The sequence below is a fragment of the Neodiprion fabricii genome, chromosome 5, assembly GCF_021155785.1.
Source record: "Neodiprion fabricii isolate iyNeoFabr1 chromosome 5, iyNeoFabr1.1, whole genome shotgun sequence".
Classification (NCBI taxonomy): domain Eukaryota; kingdom Metazoa; phylum Arthropoda; class Insecta; order Hymenoptera; family Diprionidae; genus Neodiprion; species Neodiprion fabricii.
This window is the reverse complement of record NC_060243.1, coordinates 30,530,551-30,548,046: the sequence shown is the minus strand read 5'-3', so window position 1 is coordinate 30,548,046 and position 17,496 is coordinate 30,530,551. Positions and strand designations below refer to the sequence as shown.

General features: G+C 43.3%; 1 protein-coding gene across 1 annotated transcript; it reads left to right on the top strand.

The window, feature by feature from the left end:
• The first annotated feature begins 2,976 nt into the window (after positions 1–2,976).
• LOC124182610 (patched domain-containing protein 3) lies at positions 2,977–16,992 on the top strand. The gene is made up of 9 exons (XM_046570106.1): positions 2,977–3,639; positions 9,125–9,401; positions 9,480–9,690; positions 9,948–10,133; positions 10,223–10,566; positions 11,719–11,919; positions 12,010–12,141; positions 14,029–14,342; positions 14,854–16,992. Exons 2-9 carry the CDS (start codon positions 9,125–9,127, stop codon positions 16,315–16,317), a joined length of 3,129 nt encoding a protein of 1,042 aa, XP_046426062.1. The 5' UTR covers positions 2,977–3,639; the 3' UTR covers positions 16,318–16,992.
• The last annotated feature ends 504 nt before the right edge of the window (positions 16,993–17,496 follow it).

The following is a 17,496-nucleotide window of genomic DNA, read 5'->3' as shown; positions in this document are numbered from 1 at the left end:
GGAAAATTTCAACGCCGTTCGATCCGCCGACTTGCGGAACGCTTCGAGCTAGAATTCTGCAAATGAACTCATCAGTAACGGATTTTTAATGCGGCATATATTGTAGACATATGTATAAATATCAGTGTGTATACAGGTGTCGAAAAGAAGAATGCAACATTTAAATGCAGGCAATTGCATTGAAACGTTACCTTCACAAATCTTTTCACCTTGCATGAAAGATTCAAGACGAAGGGCTTTTTCCTTCTTCCCTCAGCATTGACGACAGTGTCCCTAATTATCTTCTCGACCGAGGGTGCAGGTAAAAAATACTCACACACTGATTTCGGGGCTAAACTTTCGTCAGCCACGCCCTGTCGACTTTTTCACCTGCAGCTGCGTAGGAAAAATCGTTCCACGTATAACTTGAAATAGTAGGATATTTTTTTACCCCTCTTTCAATCCCGTCTCAATTTTTTCCCTCCCTCCATTCTTATTTTCCCCGCAATCCCGAGAATCCCAGCCTCTTATTATACGTCATAGCGGAATTTCTTTACCTGAGCAGGTACAACGGGTCCAACCTTCTTTTTCGCCATCGGAAAACCGCCGGGTGGGAAAAACAGACGTAAAAATGACAAATCCTGATAATGGTTAGCATGAAAGAAAAAACAATAAAATTTGTTTGCTGCAAATTTCGGTACGCGGAGAAATATTTAACAACGATTTTGTTCACAGTATAAATATTATCAAAGTGTTCCACAACCAGAGGTAAATAATTTTTATGAAATAAGTACGTTTCTTTTTAATTTTTCACTATCTTATATCGAATGATTATTTAAACGTTTGCCTGAGGCAGGTCAGGTTTATAATTATCGTAGTAATTGAATCGAAATTCTTGCATTAATTTCAATCCCGTGGCTAGTTTATATATAAAAAAAAAAAATAAGAAATAATAATATTCTGTTCTACAATTCTTTTACATTAATCACGTCAGTGCGATTATACGATTAATGATTTTTCCAACCAATCGATTGATCTACATACCGATAATTTTTTCCGCGATTAATAAATCGATCAGAAATTCCGATTAATCGTCGAGAATATTCATTTCCATACATCACAATTTAAGAGTAGCATGCGGTGTATTTGTAAATTTCGCAAATCAGTTCCAGCGAGAATCGAATGGATGCTGGAAGAATATTAATTGATAAAAATATCTACGTTGACCCCTGCGACCGATTTGCGTATTCGCGATTCTAGGCTGGCCTTTCAATCTGTGACACGAGATGACAAGCCGGAGAACCTGTTTCTTCTTTACGGAGAGAAGCGCGGCGGTGCGTCGCAAGGGCGCTTTACGGTCACTCGCTTCGGGTAAGTGGGTCAGTTTCGACGCCTCGGATTCAGGTGATAGCCAGTGTTCCTAACGGAACCTCCTCGACGAGTTCTCATCACCGCGGTCTCGAGTATCGCTTTATCATTTTAAACCGCAATTAAAAACGTTCTCGAATTCCGAATTCGCGATACACGAGTATACCGATCTCCGTATATTCGCGACTCGGTTGCTCGGTCGAAAAGTAGATTAGTCAGGTGTCTGCAATGGATGAAAGCGGACGGAAATTTTCCTCGACGCGAGGTGTTTCGTTTCCGATAAAATTTTACACCGTTTGCGAATATTTTCAGCGTTCCTACGATGTCGCAGTTAAAACGGACAATCTACATTTTCGCAACTTATAAATATTCAATCTATACTCTAGATTCTTTTATTTCTGCGAGAATTTTTTTTTTTTTTTTACGCATCCTCTCACTCTACAGACTTCATGCCGCAGATTTTTCATCCCGAATTTTACTCACCTGTTGAAAATTATGTTTGGACGAAAATTGCGGCGTGCTTCGATGCGATTAAATAATGGATGGCAAAAATGTTCGGAAAATTTGATTCCTTAGAGACTACTGTCATTTGGTAAACTAAAAATAATCGATGCATCGATCAATCGAGTCCGTAAAAATAATAGATCGCAACTCGACTGGACCGGTAAAAACTAATAGATTTTTTTGAAGCGGTCTTAATAGCGGAAAAGTTTTTTGATGATTTATAGTTTCGTTTAAAACATTTTTCAATATTAGGTGAAAATATTCGTTAATTTTTAACTCATTACATGAAATAGGTACCTACTATACTTATATTATACTTAGTGAATAAGACAACGATGATAATTGATACTCTAACCACATAAATTGATATTGTATTGCATTGTTTATGGGAGTAAAAAACAAAAATCGATTGTGAATAAAAGTAATTGAGTCGGTCGATTAATCGACTTAGAAAAATAATCGATATTTTTGGTTATTCCTAGTATCGATCTTTCATTCATTTCAGTATCATTTTATTCGAAAAATGAATTTAGAAATCTTATACTGGCTGAAATCAGAGGGTATGATCCTACAGAATAAATAACAGATATGTTCGAAATGAAAATAAAAAATCTCTGTACAAGCAAATAACTTTTATACTCGTAAGTATTCAAACAAGAGTGAATAAAATAGTGAGAAACAAAAAAAAAAAGAAATTATATAAATATGATCACGTCACAGATGAAAATGTAGGTAATAACAAAACCTTGCAATCAGGCACCTTGTCAGAATTCCTAAAAATATTACCTGACCCAATTTTTTCTTAAAACTGATTATAGCTTCCCAATTGCAACCGGTAGGAAGAAAATCCGGGGACAAAAAAAAGTGCAATCTGGGGAAATGGGTTCAATTATGTCGGACTGTAGAACGGGAGATGCAGGCGGTTACTTGTCCTTATCGACACTGAGAGCCGCGTACGAAATTTTCCTTTCCCTCGGTGTGAAACGGAGAATATAAGCCAACTGCGACCCGTCGAGGCGGGGTGTTCCTCCCCTTTCCACAATTCCTTGCATCGGCTCCCCACCGTGAGTATGAAGTAGCCGGCAAAGTGTGGGCACGCGGACTGGAAGCGGTAAGAGAGTTTTGACACGGGGATACATCGTCAGCTAGGTTATTCCGAAGGCAGAGTTCCGAGCAGAGCTGCCAGTGCGCGACCAGACATCACCGAGCTCAGTACAGTTCCTGGACATCGGTTTGGTACCGAAGCGAGGGTGGTGCGATCGCGGAAGCAAAAAACGAACGGTGAACGAGTATCGAAGAAACCGTAAACGAACCCTAAAATTCAAAGTTTCAATTTTTGACCCAAATCGCCAGTGACGGTGCCCGCTTCTGGTCTTGGTGAAGTTGTTGTGCGGCGAACCGAACGAAGCCGAGGACACACCGTCGGGAACGCGGATATTATTCGTCGGTGACGCTTCGACTCACTCAAGATATTCTTCCGGGGTTTTCGGCGCGATCAAGATTCCAGTATGACTACATGTGACCCAAAGACGGACAGGTGACAAACCGTGAATCGTGTCGAGGGTGAAGGTGATCAGTTTCCAGCTATTTCGTGGCCTCGAACTGTCCTCTGCATCAGCTGGGATAAGTGCGTCGCTCGATACACGGGATAAAGTTTTACTCAGCATCGTGAATAAATCATCATCGCGGTGTAGAAAGTTGACGCTGATCGCTGTGTATACTCAGAGAAATCAACGGCGAAATCTAGCCAATATTTAACAGCTCGTGTATAAAGCACCACCTGACAAGGTAGGTCCAAATTTTTTATGTTACTGTTTCTCTTTTTTCTCACCAGATTGATCATCGTCAGGAAATGGAATGCAAAAGTCGCGAAGTCGAAGATCCTTCAACGGGTTTGCGACAGTCTTTTACGCGATTTATTCAAATTAGAGAAACGTCTGGATGAGAGTTACGCACTGAGTAGACGACACACTGCAAGACTCGATCCTCAGGTGGATTGTTTCTGGCTAGGTGTTGATAGGTCGAAAAATCATTCCACCCTGCAGGCCATGTTGCTGGTCAATATAGTGAAAAATCTTTGGGATGCATGTTTGCATTCGCAAAACGTCCGCGACCCGGTTTCTTGGTCTGTACGATAAACTCTCGATCTGATACGCGTCAGTGATGAAGTTCCCGTTTAGAAAGCTGAATTCGCGGGAGAGTCTGCAGAGTTTGCGCCCGCCTCCTACGAAAGTAATAAATCCCCGATTAAATAGTCGCTGGGATATATGTAGATCCGGAGTCGTATGGATCACGCGGTGTATGGAATCGATTTCGTGTGTTTTTATTGATCCATTTGATCCTGACCACCCTCGAATCTTGTGCTCTCACGTGAACGAAGCTCTGCATGCGTTCCGGGGAAAGTAGGATGCTCGTGATTTCTTCGAAGATTGAGCGGACGGAATACCTTGGTAATTTAAATCGGCAAAATTCCGATCGTTAGTGGCTAATGACAGACGTAAGGGCTAATCAATATCCTGACTATTTTCACGACGGGTTGTAAATTACTCAAGTTATGCGCTTTCTTCTATCATTTCGAAAGTCAATTTTACGAGTGTCAACCGCCTGAGCATCGTTAGCTATTGCCAAACGAACCTTACTCGTCCGACAAAACTGAGCATTGAAAAACACTTACGGCATTGGACGGCTGCAATGTGGCAAGTCTAATTGTTTCCATCGAACAAACTAGTCAACGAAGGGTGCCTTGGTCGAATAATCATCATTGCAACGTCTGGAGCGTTGCGTGTGTGAGTGGATGGTTGAAAGCCGGTGAGATTTTACGGCCATCGTTCTTCTCCATCAAGGGATTCGGATGTTGAGCTTGAAACTCTAGGCTCTACATACTAGACGCTTAATAGAACCTTCCCAAAGCTGCGGGACCAGTTGCATTCCAGGTATAAACTTAGAGATTTACCTGCAGAGGTGAATCCAGGTATGTTAGCCAGGGTAAGGCCACCTTTGGTCAGTCTCCACCCCGCTGTGAAATCTTATTCTCATCTAGGGCTAGATTCATTTCTGGACCTCTACACAAGCCGCGCATAGAGACGGGAACAACAACAGGTTATGCTCTCCGATGCAATACCTGTTGAGCTGCTCCTTCACCCTGCTCCCCTCCCCCCCCCTCTCTCTCTCTCTTTCTCTCTCTCTCTCTTTTCGTCTATTTTATCTCCTTTTTTATTTTCCGAAGATGCATCCATAGTCGTTTTCCGTTCCAAGTTCAGGTCTCTCTGTCTTTGCTGGTTCTTCTTCTGGGAATCGGTGACAAAGTGTGAAAGTTTTGGTAAAATTCTCAGCGTCCTGTTGGTTTATACCTATATATATCGTAGCAGTCGGAGCAACTTTCCAGAGCCTGGAATGAACTTGGGCAGTTTTTAACGTAAACGAAGTTATGTATGTACTAAAAATGTCACGATGATGAACGTGAGTAGATCCGCAATAATTTTACACTCCCGGCCCCCCCAATTATAAGGAAATTTCGAAATCTCACCGTTATGGGAAGACAGGTGAATATGAAATTACACATACCTCGCATGTTTGTAGAAATAATAAATATTCTTAAAGCATTTTACCGCGTGTGAAACTTGTTCTAATTCTTTTATCCTCGGTAATAATTCTTTTATATTTGTCAAAAATTTATCATAATACCAGAGAACAATGAAGACGCGCGTCGTTTTAGATTTGACATGTTGTATGTATACATATGTGAAGGTGTTATTAATTTGAGAAAAATTAAACAGTTCGTCTCGCCGCAACTTCCTTCTCGACAAGTGACAAGTGTGCAGCTGCATGCTACACTTACTGCAATTTCGAAGCAATTGACCTCCGTGACCCAAGCTTCTGTGCGTGGGTGGCAATCGTGCTTTACAAGGCCCTTGAATGCCCCCCTTCGGGAATTATACGGTAATGCGAACGAACCGCTAAATATGATTCCAATCTAGACCTTCCGGAACTCGTTCGTATCGCTCAAAGCGTTTCTGGTTACAGTTGAAATTAACGTTAGTGAAGAAAGTGACTGTCGGAGAGATTGCAGGAGAAGGGCGAGTACAGTAACGCTGACGATGAATCGAAAGTAGGTAACATTTTAACAGTTTGGTTCGAGTCACCGGTCATTCCTCCTCATAGTGTCCAGAAAATGAACGAATTACGGCAATCACTGTCTTCCACGGTTGCTTAATATATCGTTAAAGGAAATGCCAAAGATTCAGGACTCGTACTGGGTGCTGATCCTTCTGTAGCGTCATAGACGTGCTATCATACTTCGGCATGGCCTGCTGAAAGTAATCGGTATTCACGATAATATTCATCCAAACATTTTTCAGGCATCAGAGTTGTCCCCTGAATAGTCTTCAATGCCACTGACATTTAACAAGGAATACTTAGTGATGCGTGGAGGTATTTTGTAAACGTCATAAAAAGTATTGTATATAAATAGCATTATAGTTAGGACGTTTCGGCTCTATCGTAAAACTCCTATAGTCATTCGACGCATTGTGAATGCCTTTATAATGATATCCACCAGGTGTTGGAGGGTCGACTAAACAACGTAATGGTCTCCACCAGAGGCGGTAACCGATTGAGAAGAGGCATCAAAAACAACGTTAAAACGCGAATGTGGCTGGATGATTACCCGTCATTTATATCTGTCACGTTTGCCATTTTTAGTTCATTCGGTGATTTCTGACAAGAGTCAATAACGCGAGCAGTTCAAGGCTCGTTCCTTGCACCTGCCTGATCGTGACTTGCATCACTGCGGTTACAATCTTACCTCACTTTTGCGTGAAAAACTGGCCTTTGGCTTTCGGTTGATCCGAAATGATAACAGTTCACGGATCTCTGCAGTAACAAGTTTGGCACGATATAATCATTTCAGTATTTCCAGTACACACATAAGAGAAGTGAAAGGCTCGAATCATTACTATAGTAAAACGAAATTGAATTTGCTACGCAAACAGAACCGGTGAAAGACACTACCGAATCACGCCAAGGAATTCTTTTCCTTGGAAATGACTGCATCGTGTCCGGCCTGAACAACCTTTCGACAGGATATACCTAATAGAGTGCATGCGGGTGGTGGATCTCACGAATATTGCTGCACAGTATCGCTCACAGACCACCCAAGTACGTGTTGAAGTTTGACGGAATATTCGATCGTTAAAGTAAAAACGGTATCGGTTACGCAATCCGGTTCCACCCACGGCAGGCTGTCGAGTGATCTGATTTCTAATTGCAGCGCTCTAAGGATTTCACGCTATTTGCAGTAATTCGTGACCAAGTGAAATCGCAAGGTCAATCGCTCGGAGCAGCTATTGTCAGGGCGGTGTTGTTTGCGTCACGTAATCGATGAGATTTTATCCTGTGTTGGTTCGTCACGCTAGCATAATTTTTTTCTTAATTTTTTTCCCATCATTCATCCCATAGACCGTCACAAAATGGATTCTGTATTGTTAGTGGTACAGTACAACGCAAAATACTGGTTATTTGAAATAGTTCCAAGTTCAGAAATCCGACGACCAAGCTTGGGCATGGAATAAAAAATAATTACACAAGTTGTACGACCTCTTTGAATGACTATGCGTTATGACCCCGGACGATGTCAAAAAAAAAAAAAAAAACATGGTAGAACTCTAAACTTGGCAGGAATGTTCCTTTTGCTCCGTTTCACTTAAATCATGTTTTATCCATTATTTTCGAGTTCTAATATGTCCACGACAAGGAAATAGCAGGATGTACGTTTTGGTACGATTTTCAGCAAGTTGTACCTAGATCTCAGTTAGAGCTAGAACAGAAATGATCTAGTAGTGTGTACATACGATTGTAAACTCGCTTCCTATTGATATTGAGATTTTTCGCAGACTTTCTGGATTCAGGTTTCTCATGCTCTTGCACACTGGTCATCGGGTTATTTGAAGTGAAATTTTTCAAGATGCGTCAAATACCGAGCGTTTCCTCCGCTTCATCTCGTTATTTTATGGTTCGAATTCCTGGCAGAGCGAAAATATCAACTCTGGCGAAGCTAATTGATGAGTGAAAAACACGATGATGGGTATACGGTGGTAGGGGACAGTGGATTGGGCAGCTGAATAAGTTAAGCACTTTGATTAACCACCTACGTGACAGTATAGGCGACGCGCCTGCACGTGCAAAACGTACCGGTAAGGATCGCACGTCGATTGCGTGATTATACAACGCCGACTGAGTGTTCTCGCACCGAGGTTGCGCTAGATTCGGTAATCATCGCCGTCGATATGCCTGGACATGTTTGTAATTACAGGTACTGACCGCGTTATAGCATCAGAAAAATATAACTTGTCGATCGGATGATTTTCCTCAGAGCTAAAGAGGTATTCGATTACTGAACCTCTTCGACATCCCTGCACTCTATCTGGAGATCAATGACAATAGATGATTATTGTAAACAGGCTTTAAAAAGACGATCTAGCGATTGGAAAAGTAACGTTGTATTCATTCGAATTTGATATGCTATTACGCATGCGTAGGTACATAAGCGTAAATCATTCGTGAATATATTTGCATGTACGAAGGTGCTGGCTGACGTACGCAGTGTATAGGCGTGAAAAAATAATCGTGGTTGAAATAACAATTCATCAGTCACACGGATAGTACAAATGTTCTTTGTTAGAGCGGTAAAGGTTCGTCTGACAAATTTTTGCATTTTTGCATTGTGATCTGCACGACGTAGAAACGCGCTCGTCAACTTAGGTATTCGTATAATTTACGCTGATTTTCTTCTCCGGATGCGTGACAGGCCGATGAGTTACGTCCGAGATGTTACGCCAGCGTTTCGGGATTCAATTCTTAACTACCCGTTCGTTGAGGCTTGTAAAGATACCTTGTCACCCGGATTATATATGCAACGTCGTTCATGTTAGCTGTACCAATAAAGAAGGCCAAGGTTACGCTTCGCCCTCGCTCCTCCGAGAGATTCTCTCTCGCCGTGGCCAACTCATGAATGAACCACAAGCCGTGTGTAAGCCGCAGGCCGCTCCTTTCAAATCGATCCACATTCCAAAAATTCATTCCCACTGTTTCCAATAGTTGCAGGTAGTTGATGCGTTTCAGAACTCCCCGAAATACCGTTCTCATCATCTCCTGAGATCAGCACCATGATCAATTGATCAACTTTAGTGACCATAACTTGGTGTAGATCTCTCCGTTTTTTATCAATCCCTCCAAAGTTTCGGGTGTAATAAGAACCGATCGAATTGGATTCCAGATGTCTTGTGGCCTGACTTGCGTCGACGACTTTCTGAACAGGGCGTTTTACCGCGTTGGTTTGGTCGTCGGACGGCATCCCGGCTATTTCGTTATAATCCCTGTGCTTCTGGCTGGCATATGCATAACCGGATACCAGCAGATTCGTTACGAAATCGACCCCGAGTATCTTTTCTCGCCGATCAATGGACCCGGAAAATCTGAGCGCGTTATCGTCGAGAGCTTCTTTAAGGTGAACTACACTAGCCGATTCAGCGTTGGCCGTATCACCCGTCCAGGTATGTTAGAAACGTGTGTATACTTTAGTAAGAAAAATATCCGCAAAGGAGGTTTTTTAAACTCTACTCCTGTTTCAGGGCGATTCGGACATGTGATTGTGGTGCCTAAGGATGGGGATGACAACATGCTTCGGGCCGTTATATGGAAGGAACTCCTCCTGCTCGACGGAATAATCAGGAACGCGACCCTGGAATACGAGGGGGAAACATACTCGTACGAAAACATATGCGCAAGATGGTTGGATCAGTGTTTTATGAACGACATTTTGAACCTCCATCACGTTATCGAGTACGTTGACCATTTAAATTGACCAAATATCTATGTAAACGAGGTCGTGTAAGAATTGTAAGAGCCATCCTTCAACACTTTGAGAGATAGTATTCGTGGAAAATAAATTCGAGGCGATGTTCGCCTTCGCCACCGGAAGTTGCATCATTGACGAGTAATCAAGAGAGCGGGATTTCGGCGTTAGCTTAGAGAAAAGATGTTTGCCGGCTGCGCGGCGACGTCTGCACAAGTTTATTCTCTCATTATCCAATTTTCAGCGACGTGGAGAGCCGAGAGTTGAACCTGACGTTTCCGGTAATGTTCAATCCGGTTACGTGGGACGCCCACGCGTTCCCTGTCTACTTTGGCGGTAGCATCATCAACGACGACTCGACCATCGAGACCGTTCCTTCGATCCAACTGGCGTACTTCGTTACCGCTGACACCAAGCGCCAAGACGCCATGTAAGTAGCACTCGATGATCGGAAGATGAAGACCACTCACGAAGCACTAGAACGGCGATGTCAACGATGCAATGATCCTCTCGTTTCAGCGGCGCCCTTTGGGAAGAAGCGTTCCTCAATATTATCGGCAAGGCCGAAGACGACGGGATCTTCAAGCACATCAGCACAGCCAGGTTCGCTTCGCGAACCCTGGAACTGGAGCTGGAAGCGAACACGCGAACGGTGGTACCGTACTTCTCCAGCACCTTCGCGATTATGGCCATCTTCTCCGTGGTGACGTGCATGATGGCGGACTGGGTACGGAGCAAACCTTGGCTCGGACTGTTGGGCAACGTGTCTGCAGCAATGGCAACCGTCTCGGCATTCGGTCTCTGCATGTACCTTGGAATCGAGTTTATCGGGATCAACCTCGCCGCGCCTTTCCTCATGATCGGTAATTGCTCGAATTTTTTCTAGTCTCATAGTTTCTGTCCCCGTTCGCTCTCCAAGAAAACTCGCTAAGGTGTACCCAGAGTAAAATGGAAAGCCGACCGCGTCGTCATTGGCGTGCATAACTGATGCGGGTTAAACGTATTCGTGACGTCATCGGGGCAACACTTGCACCGGTGAATACAAATCATCGATCGCCGATCGTCAGTGGAACTCTAAACTACCCGATCAAGGCTGTGCGGTAACAGAGTCTCTAATGTAACCTACCAACTCCCAACGTGCGGGCAGGCAGAATATTTCGTACAGTAATACGATCGCCGGATATGGTAACATAGGTATTATACGTAGGCTATACCGTAACGTAACGTATGCATGCGAAATCCTGGTTTGCACCGTATGCACGCGATTCCGAAGGAATGGTGAAACTGCTGCAATGGCCACGGTTGAGTGACAGCCTAGAACACATCGCCGATGCGTGTAATATTTCAGAGTTCATACCGATTGATCTTAGACGGTACGGCGATTCTGCACCTTTTGCCGTGCTGCACTTCTACTCTCCGACCGTTATCATACTTCAGATTTTACCCGCTACATCGATAGTAATTCTGAAATAGTACATTCGTAAACCGGTGGTATGGTTTAGGTGTCCAGCTCACACTACTTTACAATTGCGAGTGTACGATAGAAAGTTTTTCAGTAAGTGCAGAGCTAGATGAGACTTTAACACGACAATTCTTGATTATAATCTAGGAATTTTAATCGCGATTTGTGCCCATGTGCGGTATCATACACGTGAAAGCGTATAGACTCTGCAGGCCTTTAAGATGTGTGTACAAGCAAAATCCGTACCCTGAAGTGGAAAATGATTTTCGAATTTCACATCTGGATTTCCCATATCGAACATGTAGTCACAATTTTAGAAAGCGAGCATTTCTAATCACCGAAATCTTTTCGACTGACGACGGTAGCTCGATGTAAAGTCGGATTACCGTTGAGCAACTCATAGGAACATACCTATGCGTATATAGGTATGTATTTTGCAATTATAATTCGCACCGCATAATTGTAGAAACTTTGGGATTCTTGTGAGGACGATTATGTTTGGGGCTCAATTCTCATCTTCTCTCACCAAATGAATTGTTGAATTTTTTTTCAGGTATCGGTATCGATGACACTTTTGTGGTGCTGGCTGCTTGGAGAAGATCCAACATCCTGGCACCGGTTCCGGAGCGGATGGCGGTCACCCTGAGCGAGGCAGCCGTTTCCATAACGATAACTTCGCTCACTGACATGATATCCTTTTTTATCGGTATCATGTCCCCGTTTCCCTCTGTCCAAATCTTCTGCATCTATTCAGGTAAACTACAAGTCAACAGGGATCTAGATCGCTGATTAGTTTGTCGATTAATTTTGCACGATTTGTGATCGTTGAAATGAATTTTTATAGGTTTCGCGGTGATATTCACCTTCTTCTTCCACTTGACCTTCTTCAGCGGATGTGTAGCCATCAGCGGTTACTGCGAGCAGAAGAATCTTCACAGTGTCGTCTGCTGCAAGGTGCAGCCCGTTTCAAAGTCGAGTAAGTTTCTGCCCACCATAGAGGTTTCTATACATCGATTTCCTTCTCCCCAATCTCGTTCTCCGATTTTCGTAAGAAGTTCAAAGTTTCGTCATAGTCATTTAATAGATCAAGGTGAAGCCTGAATAATGATGAAGAGAGCCGTCTGGCGTACCTACTTTCGTTCAAGCACAAACAGAGCGGGGCCAGACTAACGCTGTAGGAATACGTAATGGAGTGCAAAAGACGCGTCTCGAGTATCAATAACTTTGTTCGTTATCCAAAAATGATATTAGTATAAATGGTGACTTCCGGAACAAACGATCGGGACTCAGCGTTAAGTTACCATATGCGGTCTCTTCTCGCTCTCCGTAAAGACGAAATTTACGGGTATACAAAGTCCATAATTGCTCAAGAGTAGCTTTCGCCGTTGCCGTTTACTGAGAACTACCTACTTTGTTACTATACCATTAATATTATTATTGTTGTTATTATTTTTTTTCTTTTTTGCATTAGATATTAGTATGTGCTCAATGAATCGCGACTGCATGTTAACGCATTAGTGAACAAATTCGGATTGTTTCAAAGTAGGTTACACTGTACATGTATGTGTTTGTCTGTTTTTTTTTCTTCTTTGAATATTCGTTATCTTCGCAGTACAAATAATTGTCAATTGTCGCTATAGATATTCATAATGTGTCGAAGAAGTTATTCCGAGAGGTGCGTTAACCAGGAAGTCGGAATTCCCGTTTTTGTTTCCGTTGCATTTCATTCGGTTCATGTGATTACACGTGTATGTATACAGCTGACGCAGCAAACGTAGTTATAACAGGTACCGTATAACGTCAACCGACACTTACGCGTTTGATTGTACCCCTCTATAGTCGAATGTCGTAAAATCGTTCGGAATTATATAATTGCGCAATGAATTTATAACTTTCTCTATGTCTTATGTCCGCGTTATAGGTTCGCCTATAATGCAGAGAGTTTGCCCGACGGCATGCAGGCTTGCAGGTTGCAAATAATTGTGCTGCCCACCCGATTTTTATATGAATAAATTTGCATTTTCACACACGATGACTAAAATTGGCAAATCGTGTATCATAGGCTCGGCGTCGTTTCTTATCGCCCAGTAATTTAACGTTAAGCGCGCTTTGATTATATACCTGGTAGAACATAAAGGCGCAAGTGATTCGGTTGTGCGAACGCATAGTAATTACACATGATACCAACAATTAATCACTAAATTACATTCACGTATTTCCGATTATGGTGAGCTCAATGTCAGCCGTATAAATGCGTCAGCCGAAACAATTGACGGCAACGACGACTTCGCACCATGGGAAGAATAGAAGATCGTTTTGTCGTTAATCATCGCTCATACGCGACGAACAATATGACTGTACGATTCTTTGGAAAGCGTGAAAATACATTAGGCTGATGACAGGCTGAATGGCATTGTCCGTTGACTACGCCTTATACTGCTTAAATACATAGACACAAATGAATGTGCATTCTATAAACGATTGTGCCCGTTATGTACTAGGACGTACAAATTTTACCGGGAAATACCGAGTAGCCAAACAAACAAATATATAAACAATCATACGAATGGGACTTCGTGGTTACCGAACCTCCACGTATGGGCAGAGAACGTGCTTGTGCATAAGATAGAAACACTTCATGTATGTGATTAACACCGAAGATTGAATTATAGATGCGGAAAATAAGATTGAGATTGAGGCGGTAGTTGCTCATCGCAAACAATGAGGTGCACCTCAAATTACTAACTAAACGTAGAAATCTTCTATTTTCAATATGCTGTTTTTTTTTACATGATTAATTATGAAAAATTACGAAATTATCATAACGGCCTCAATTAACAACGCAATTGTTACGCATTTTCAGCTCACCGTTCTTGGTTATACCGGATATTGTGTACTGGGGGAGTGGACCCTGCTGACCCCGACAACCCCTTAGACAATCCGGAACATGGATGTATGGTTTGGTTCCGCGATTACCTCGCTGTAGTCTTGAACAACCGTTTTGTCAAAGCTCTCGTCATCGTTATCTTCACACTCTACTTGTGTGGAGCACTTTACGGCCTCACAACTCTCGAAGAAGGCCTGGACAGACGCAAGCTCTCTAAGGAGGATTCATATTCTGTCGCATTCTACGATAAAGAGGACTTTTACTTTCGGGAATTTCCGTACAGGATTCAGGTCAGTCAGGGCTCAGATTCTCATTCAACCAGTCTTATTCCTGAGCGATCCTCAGTTCCTAAAAATATCAGTATTTACATAAACCGTTTGAAAATGATGTCTGACTATATATCAACCTTTACGCAATAACTGTAAGAATTCTTGTTGTGCCGAGCGAATAACTTACTTTTAACTTATAATGAAAATTGCAAGTTAACAATGAACAGTAATGCTGCTAAGTCACGTACGCACTTTCTCCCGTGATCGGACGTTGAATAAAATTGTAAACAAGTTACGTCAATTCGAGGGGAACTGCAGCTGAGGCACGCACCGTGTACAATAACCGGACGATGTATTCCGCCTCGTTTTGCGTCACATAGTCAATTCCTTATTTTTGTAACAGCGATTTTTAATCCCGTGTCAAGCAGTAATTACGTAGTTCAGTAAATTGTCATCAAGAACTCTATGACTTAGATGGCAAAAAATTCTCTAAACCAGCCATGCACTGATCTCATTTGTCTTCTGCTCTCAGGTAATCGTAAGTGGCCAGGAGAACTACAGCGACCCTGTCGTCCAGCAGCAGTTTGAGAACCTGACTAGAGCTCTGGAGGCCTCCTCTTATATCAGTAGCCCAATTTATACGGAAAGTTGGATTCGAAGTTTCCTGAGCTACGTGACCCGTAACCAGGACTACCTTAACGTGACCATTGACACAGAGGCTAGTTTCATAAAGGCATTAAAGGACATATGGCTCTTCCCAGCAAATCCGTTTTCACTTGACGTAAAATTCGACGAAACGGGACAGAAGATTCTGGCCAGCAGATTCCTGATCCAAGCTGTGAACATAAGCGGCACAAACGAGGAAAAGGCGATGGTCAAGGAGCTCCGACGTATCTGCAATGAGTCTCCCCTCAACGCGAGTGTCTTCCATCCTTACTTCGTGTTCTTCGATCAGTTTGAACTCGTTCGACCTACGAGTATTCAGTGCATGGTATACGGAGCGCTGATAATGATGCTGATCTCGTTCATCTTCATACCTAACGCTTTGTGCTGTTTGTGGGTGGCCTTTTGCATCGTGTCCATAGAGCTAGGGGTTGGCGGTTACATGGCATTGTGGGGTGTGAACCTGGACAGTATATCGATGATAAACTTGATAATGTGCATCGGATTTAGCGTCGACTTCACGGCCCACATATGCTACGCGTACATGAGCTCGAAGAAGAAGCATCCGGACGACCGTGTCAAAGAGTGTCTCTATAGCCTGGGCCTACCAATAGTCCAGGGTGCCGCGTCGACGATCCTGGGTCTGGGGGCTCTCCTCCTCGCCAACACCTATATCTTCCTGGTCTTCTTCAAAATGGTCTTCCTGGTGATATTCATTGGTGCTATGCACGGTCTTTTCCTCCTGCCAGTTCTCCTCTCCATATTCGGACCTGGATCTTGTTCCTCCCACGAGCCAGAAAGCAAAGAGGCCGCCCTGGACCCTGAGGGAAAGCCCCATCGCGTCTTCGTCATTCCCCATCCGTCTCTCCTTTACCCGCCGGGACCCAAAAAACCAGGCCAAGGCGGGAGTCCAGTGACGAGTCTCACAGCTTTGGAAGACCGAGATCCTGGCCTGGGAACCAGCGAGGACAGTAATTCCACCGAGAGCGGTTCGTCCCAAAGCCGAAGGCGCCAACAGCAGCAGCAGCAGACGGAGGCACCTGACGCCGACGTCCAGCGTCGGTACCTCGGATGGCGACGGTCCGTCGGCGTGCCGAACGGTCTGACGAACCTTCAGCCGGCTCCAGCGACTCCGGCTCCGCCACCCGATTACCCCGGAGCCACGCTGGATCGCCCTCTCAGAGTCAGCCTCGGCGAAAATCTTTACTTCGGACGTTCGAATCCTGGACCAGACTTCCCGTCGCGCCGGGAATACAGACGTAGCAGGTCCCACTCTCACCATAACCTCCAATATCCACCGACCAGGTATCAGCCGGATCCTCGCTACCCTTGACACCGAACCATTGTGTGAACTAGGAAAGGTGTCGCCTTTGTCGGTTATACCGGGGTTCGTTTGGTCTGCAGACAAACAACGCCCCTGCTCGTAGACTTCTTCGTTTGTACCGGATATGGGAACGCGTCGGGCTGATCGAGTCTTCTTGATTCTCAGATACGTGTAGGCTTCCGCTCAACGTGAATCAAAAAAACTGCATCATCTTTACGAGATAATTAGGTTAACGTATCTGTCCTCTGTGCCACGCGTGACAGATAATTGTCTTCGTAGAAATCCTCTTCACCGTGGCACGACGTTTACACATATATCGTGCCTTTCATGAGGCCATGTTTGTTTATCAACGACAATTATATTACTTTAAGAATATTATACATTTATCGTCTAATAGTGCCTGAAGTCAGTATCGTCCAACCGAACAATTACCTCCAAGAATATATGTATATATATTTAGGGAGTAATCAAATTGTATTCTCGCCCCTAGAACCATAAAATGTGTACGAGTTTTTATATATTGTACGAGTTACGTTGTTCGTTATTTTACGTTATCATAGATTAGTAAGTATGATTGTGTATTTATGAATGTGTATGATTATTCAACGACGTGAACGTCCAAAGGGAGATAATAACACTTTTGGGTGATATGCTGCCGTTGGAAAATAAACAAAATAGTTCAAATATTGTAGTAGTGTAATTTTCCCCTTAACCTTTTTCCAGTTTTCTGCTATAGCATTGCAGTGATCGTAAGCTTCAAGTCTGATCGATCACAAAAGGCTGCAAACATTTAATTGGGCATTCCCACTTACGCTTCCCAACAAACAGTCACAACTCTAGCTGACAATAATGCGATAATCCGTATTTCAAACTCCAGTTGGTATCCAGTTGGGTTTTTCAGCCCTCGGTTAAATGGTTCAAATCTACAGTCGACAAAGAGGAGAATAACTCAGGATAATATCTGGAACTACTGCAACTGGCTGATAATAAATTTGCATAATAGTATACTTGCAGCTCTCTGCACAGTCGGCTGAAAGTACGAATTCCCAGTCGATAATATCACAAGAACGTTGAGTTAACTTGCGATGGTTGAAAGTTTTCAGTAGTAACAACACAGAATACAGACAATCCTTGTTGATGGAATGAGACTCTATCCTTCTTACTTGGGTGTGCAGAATTTGGCACAGC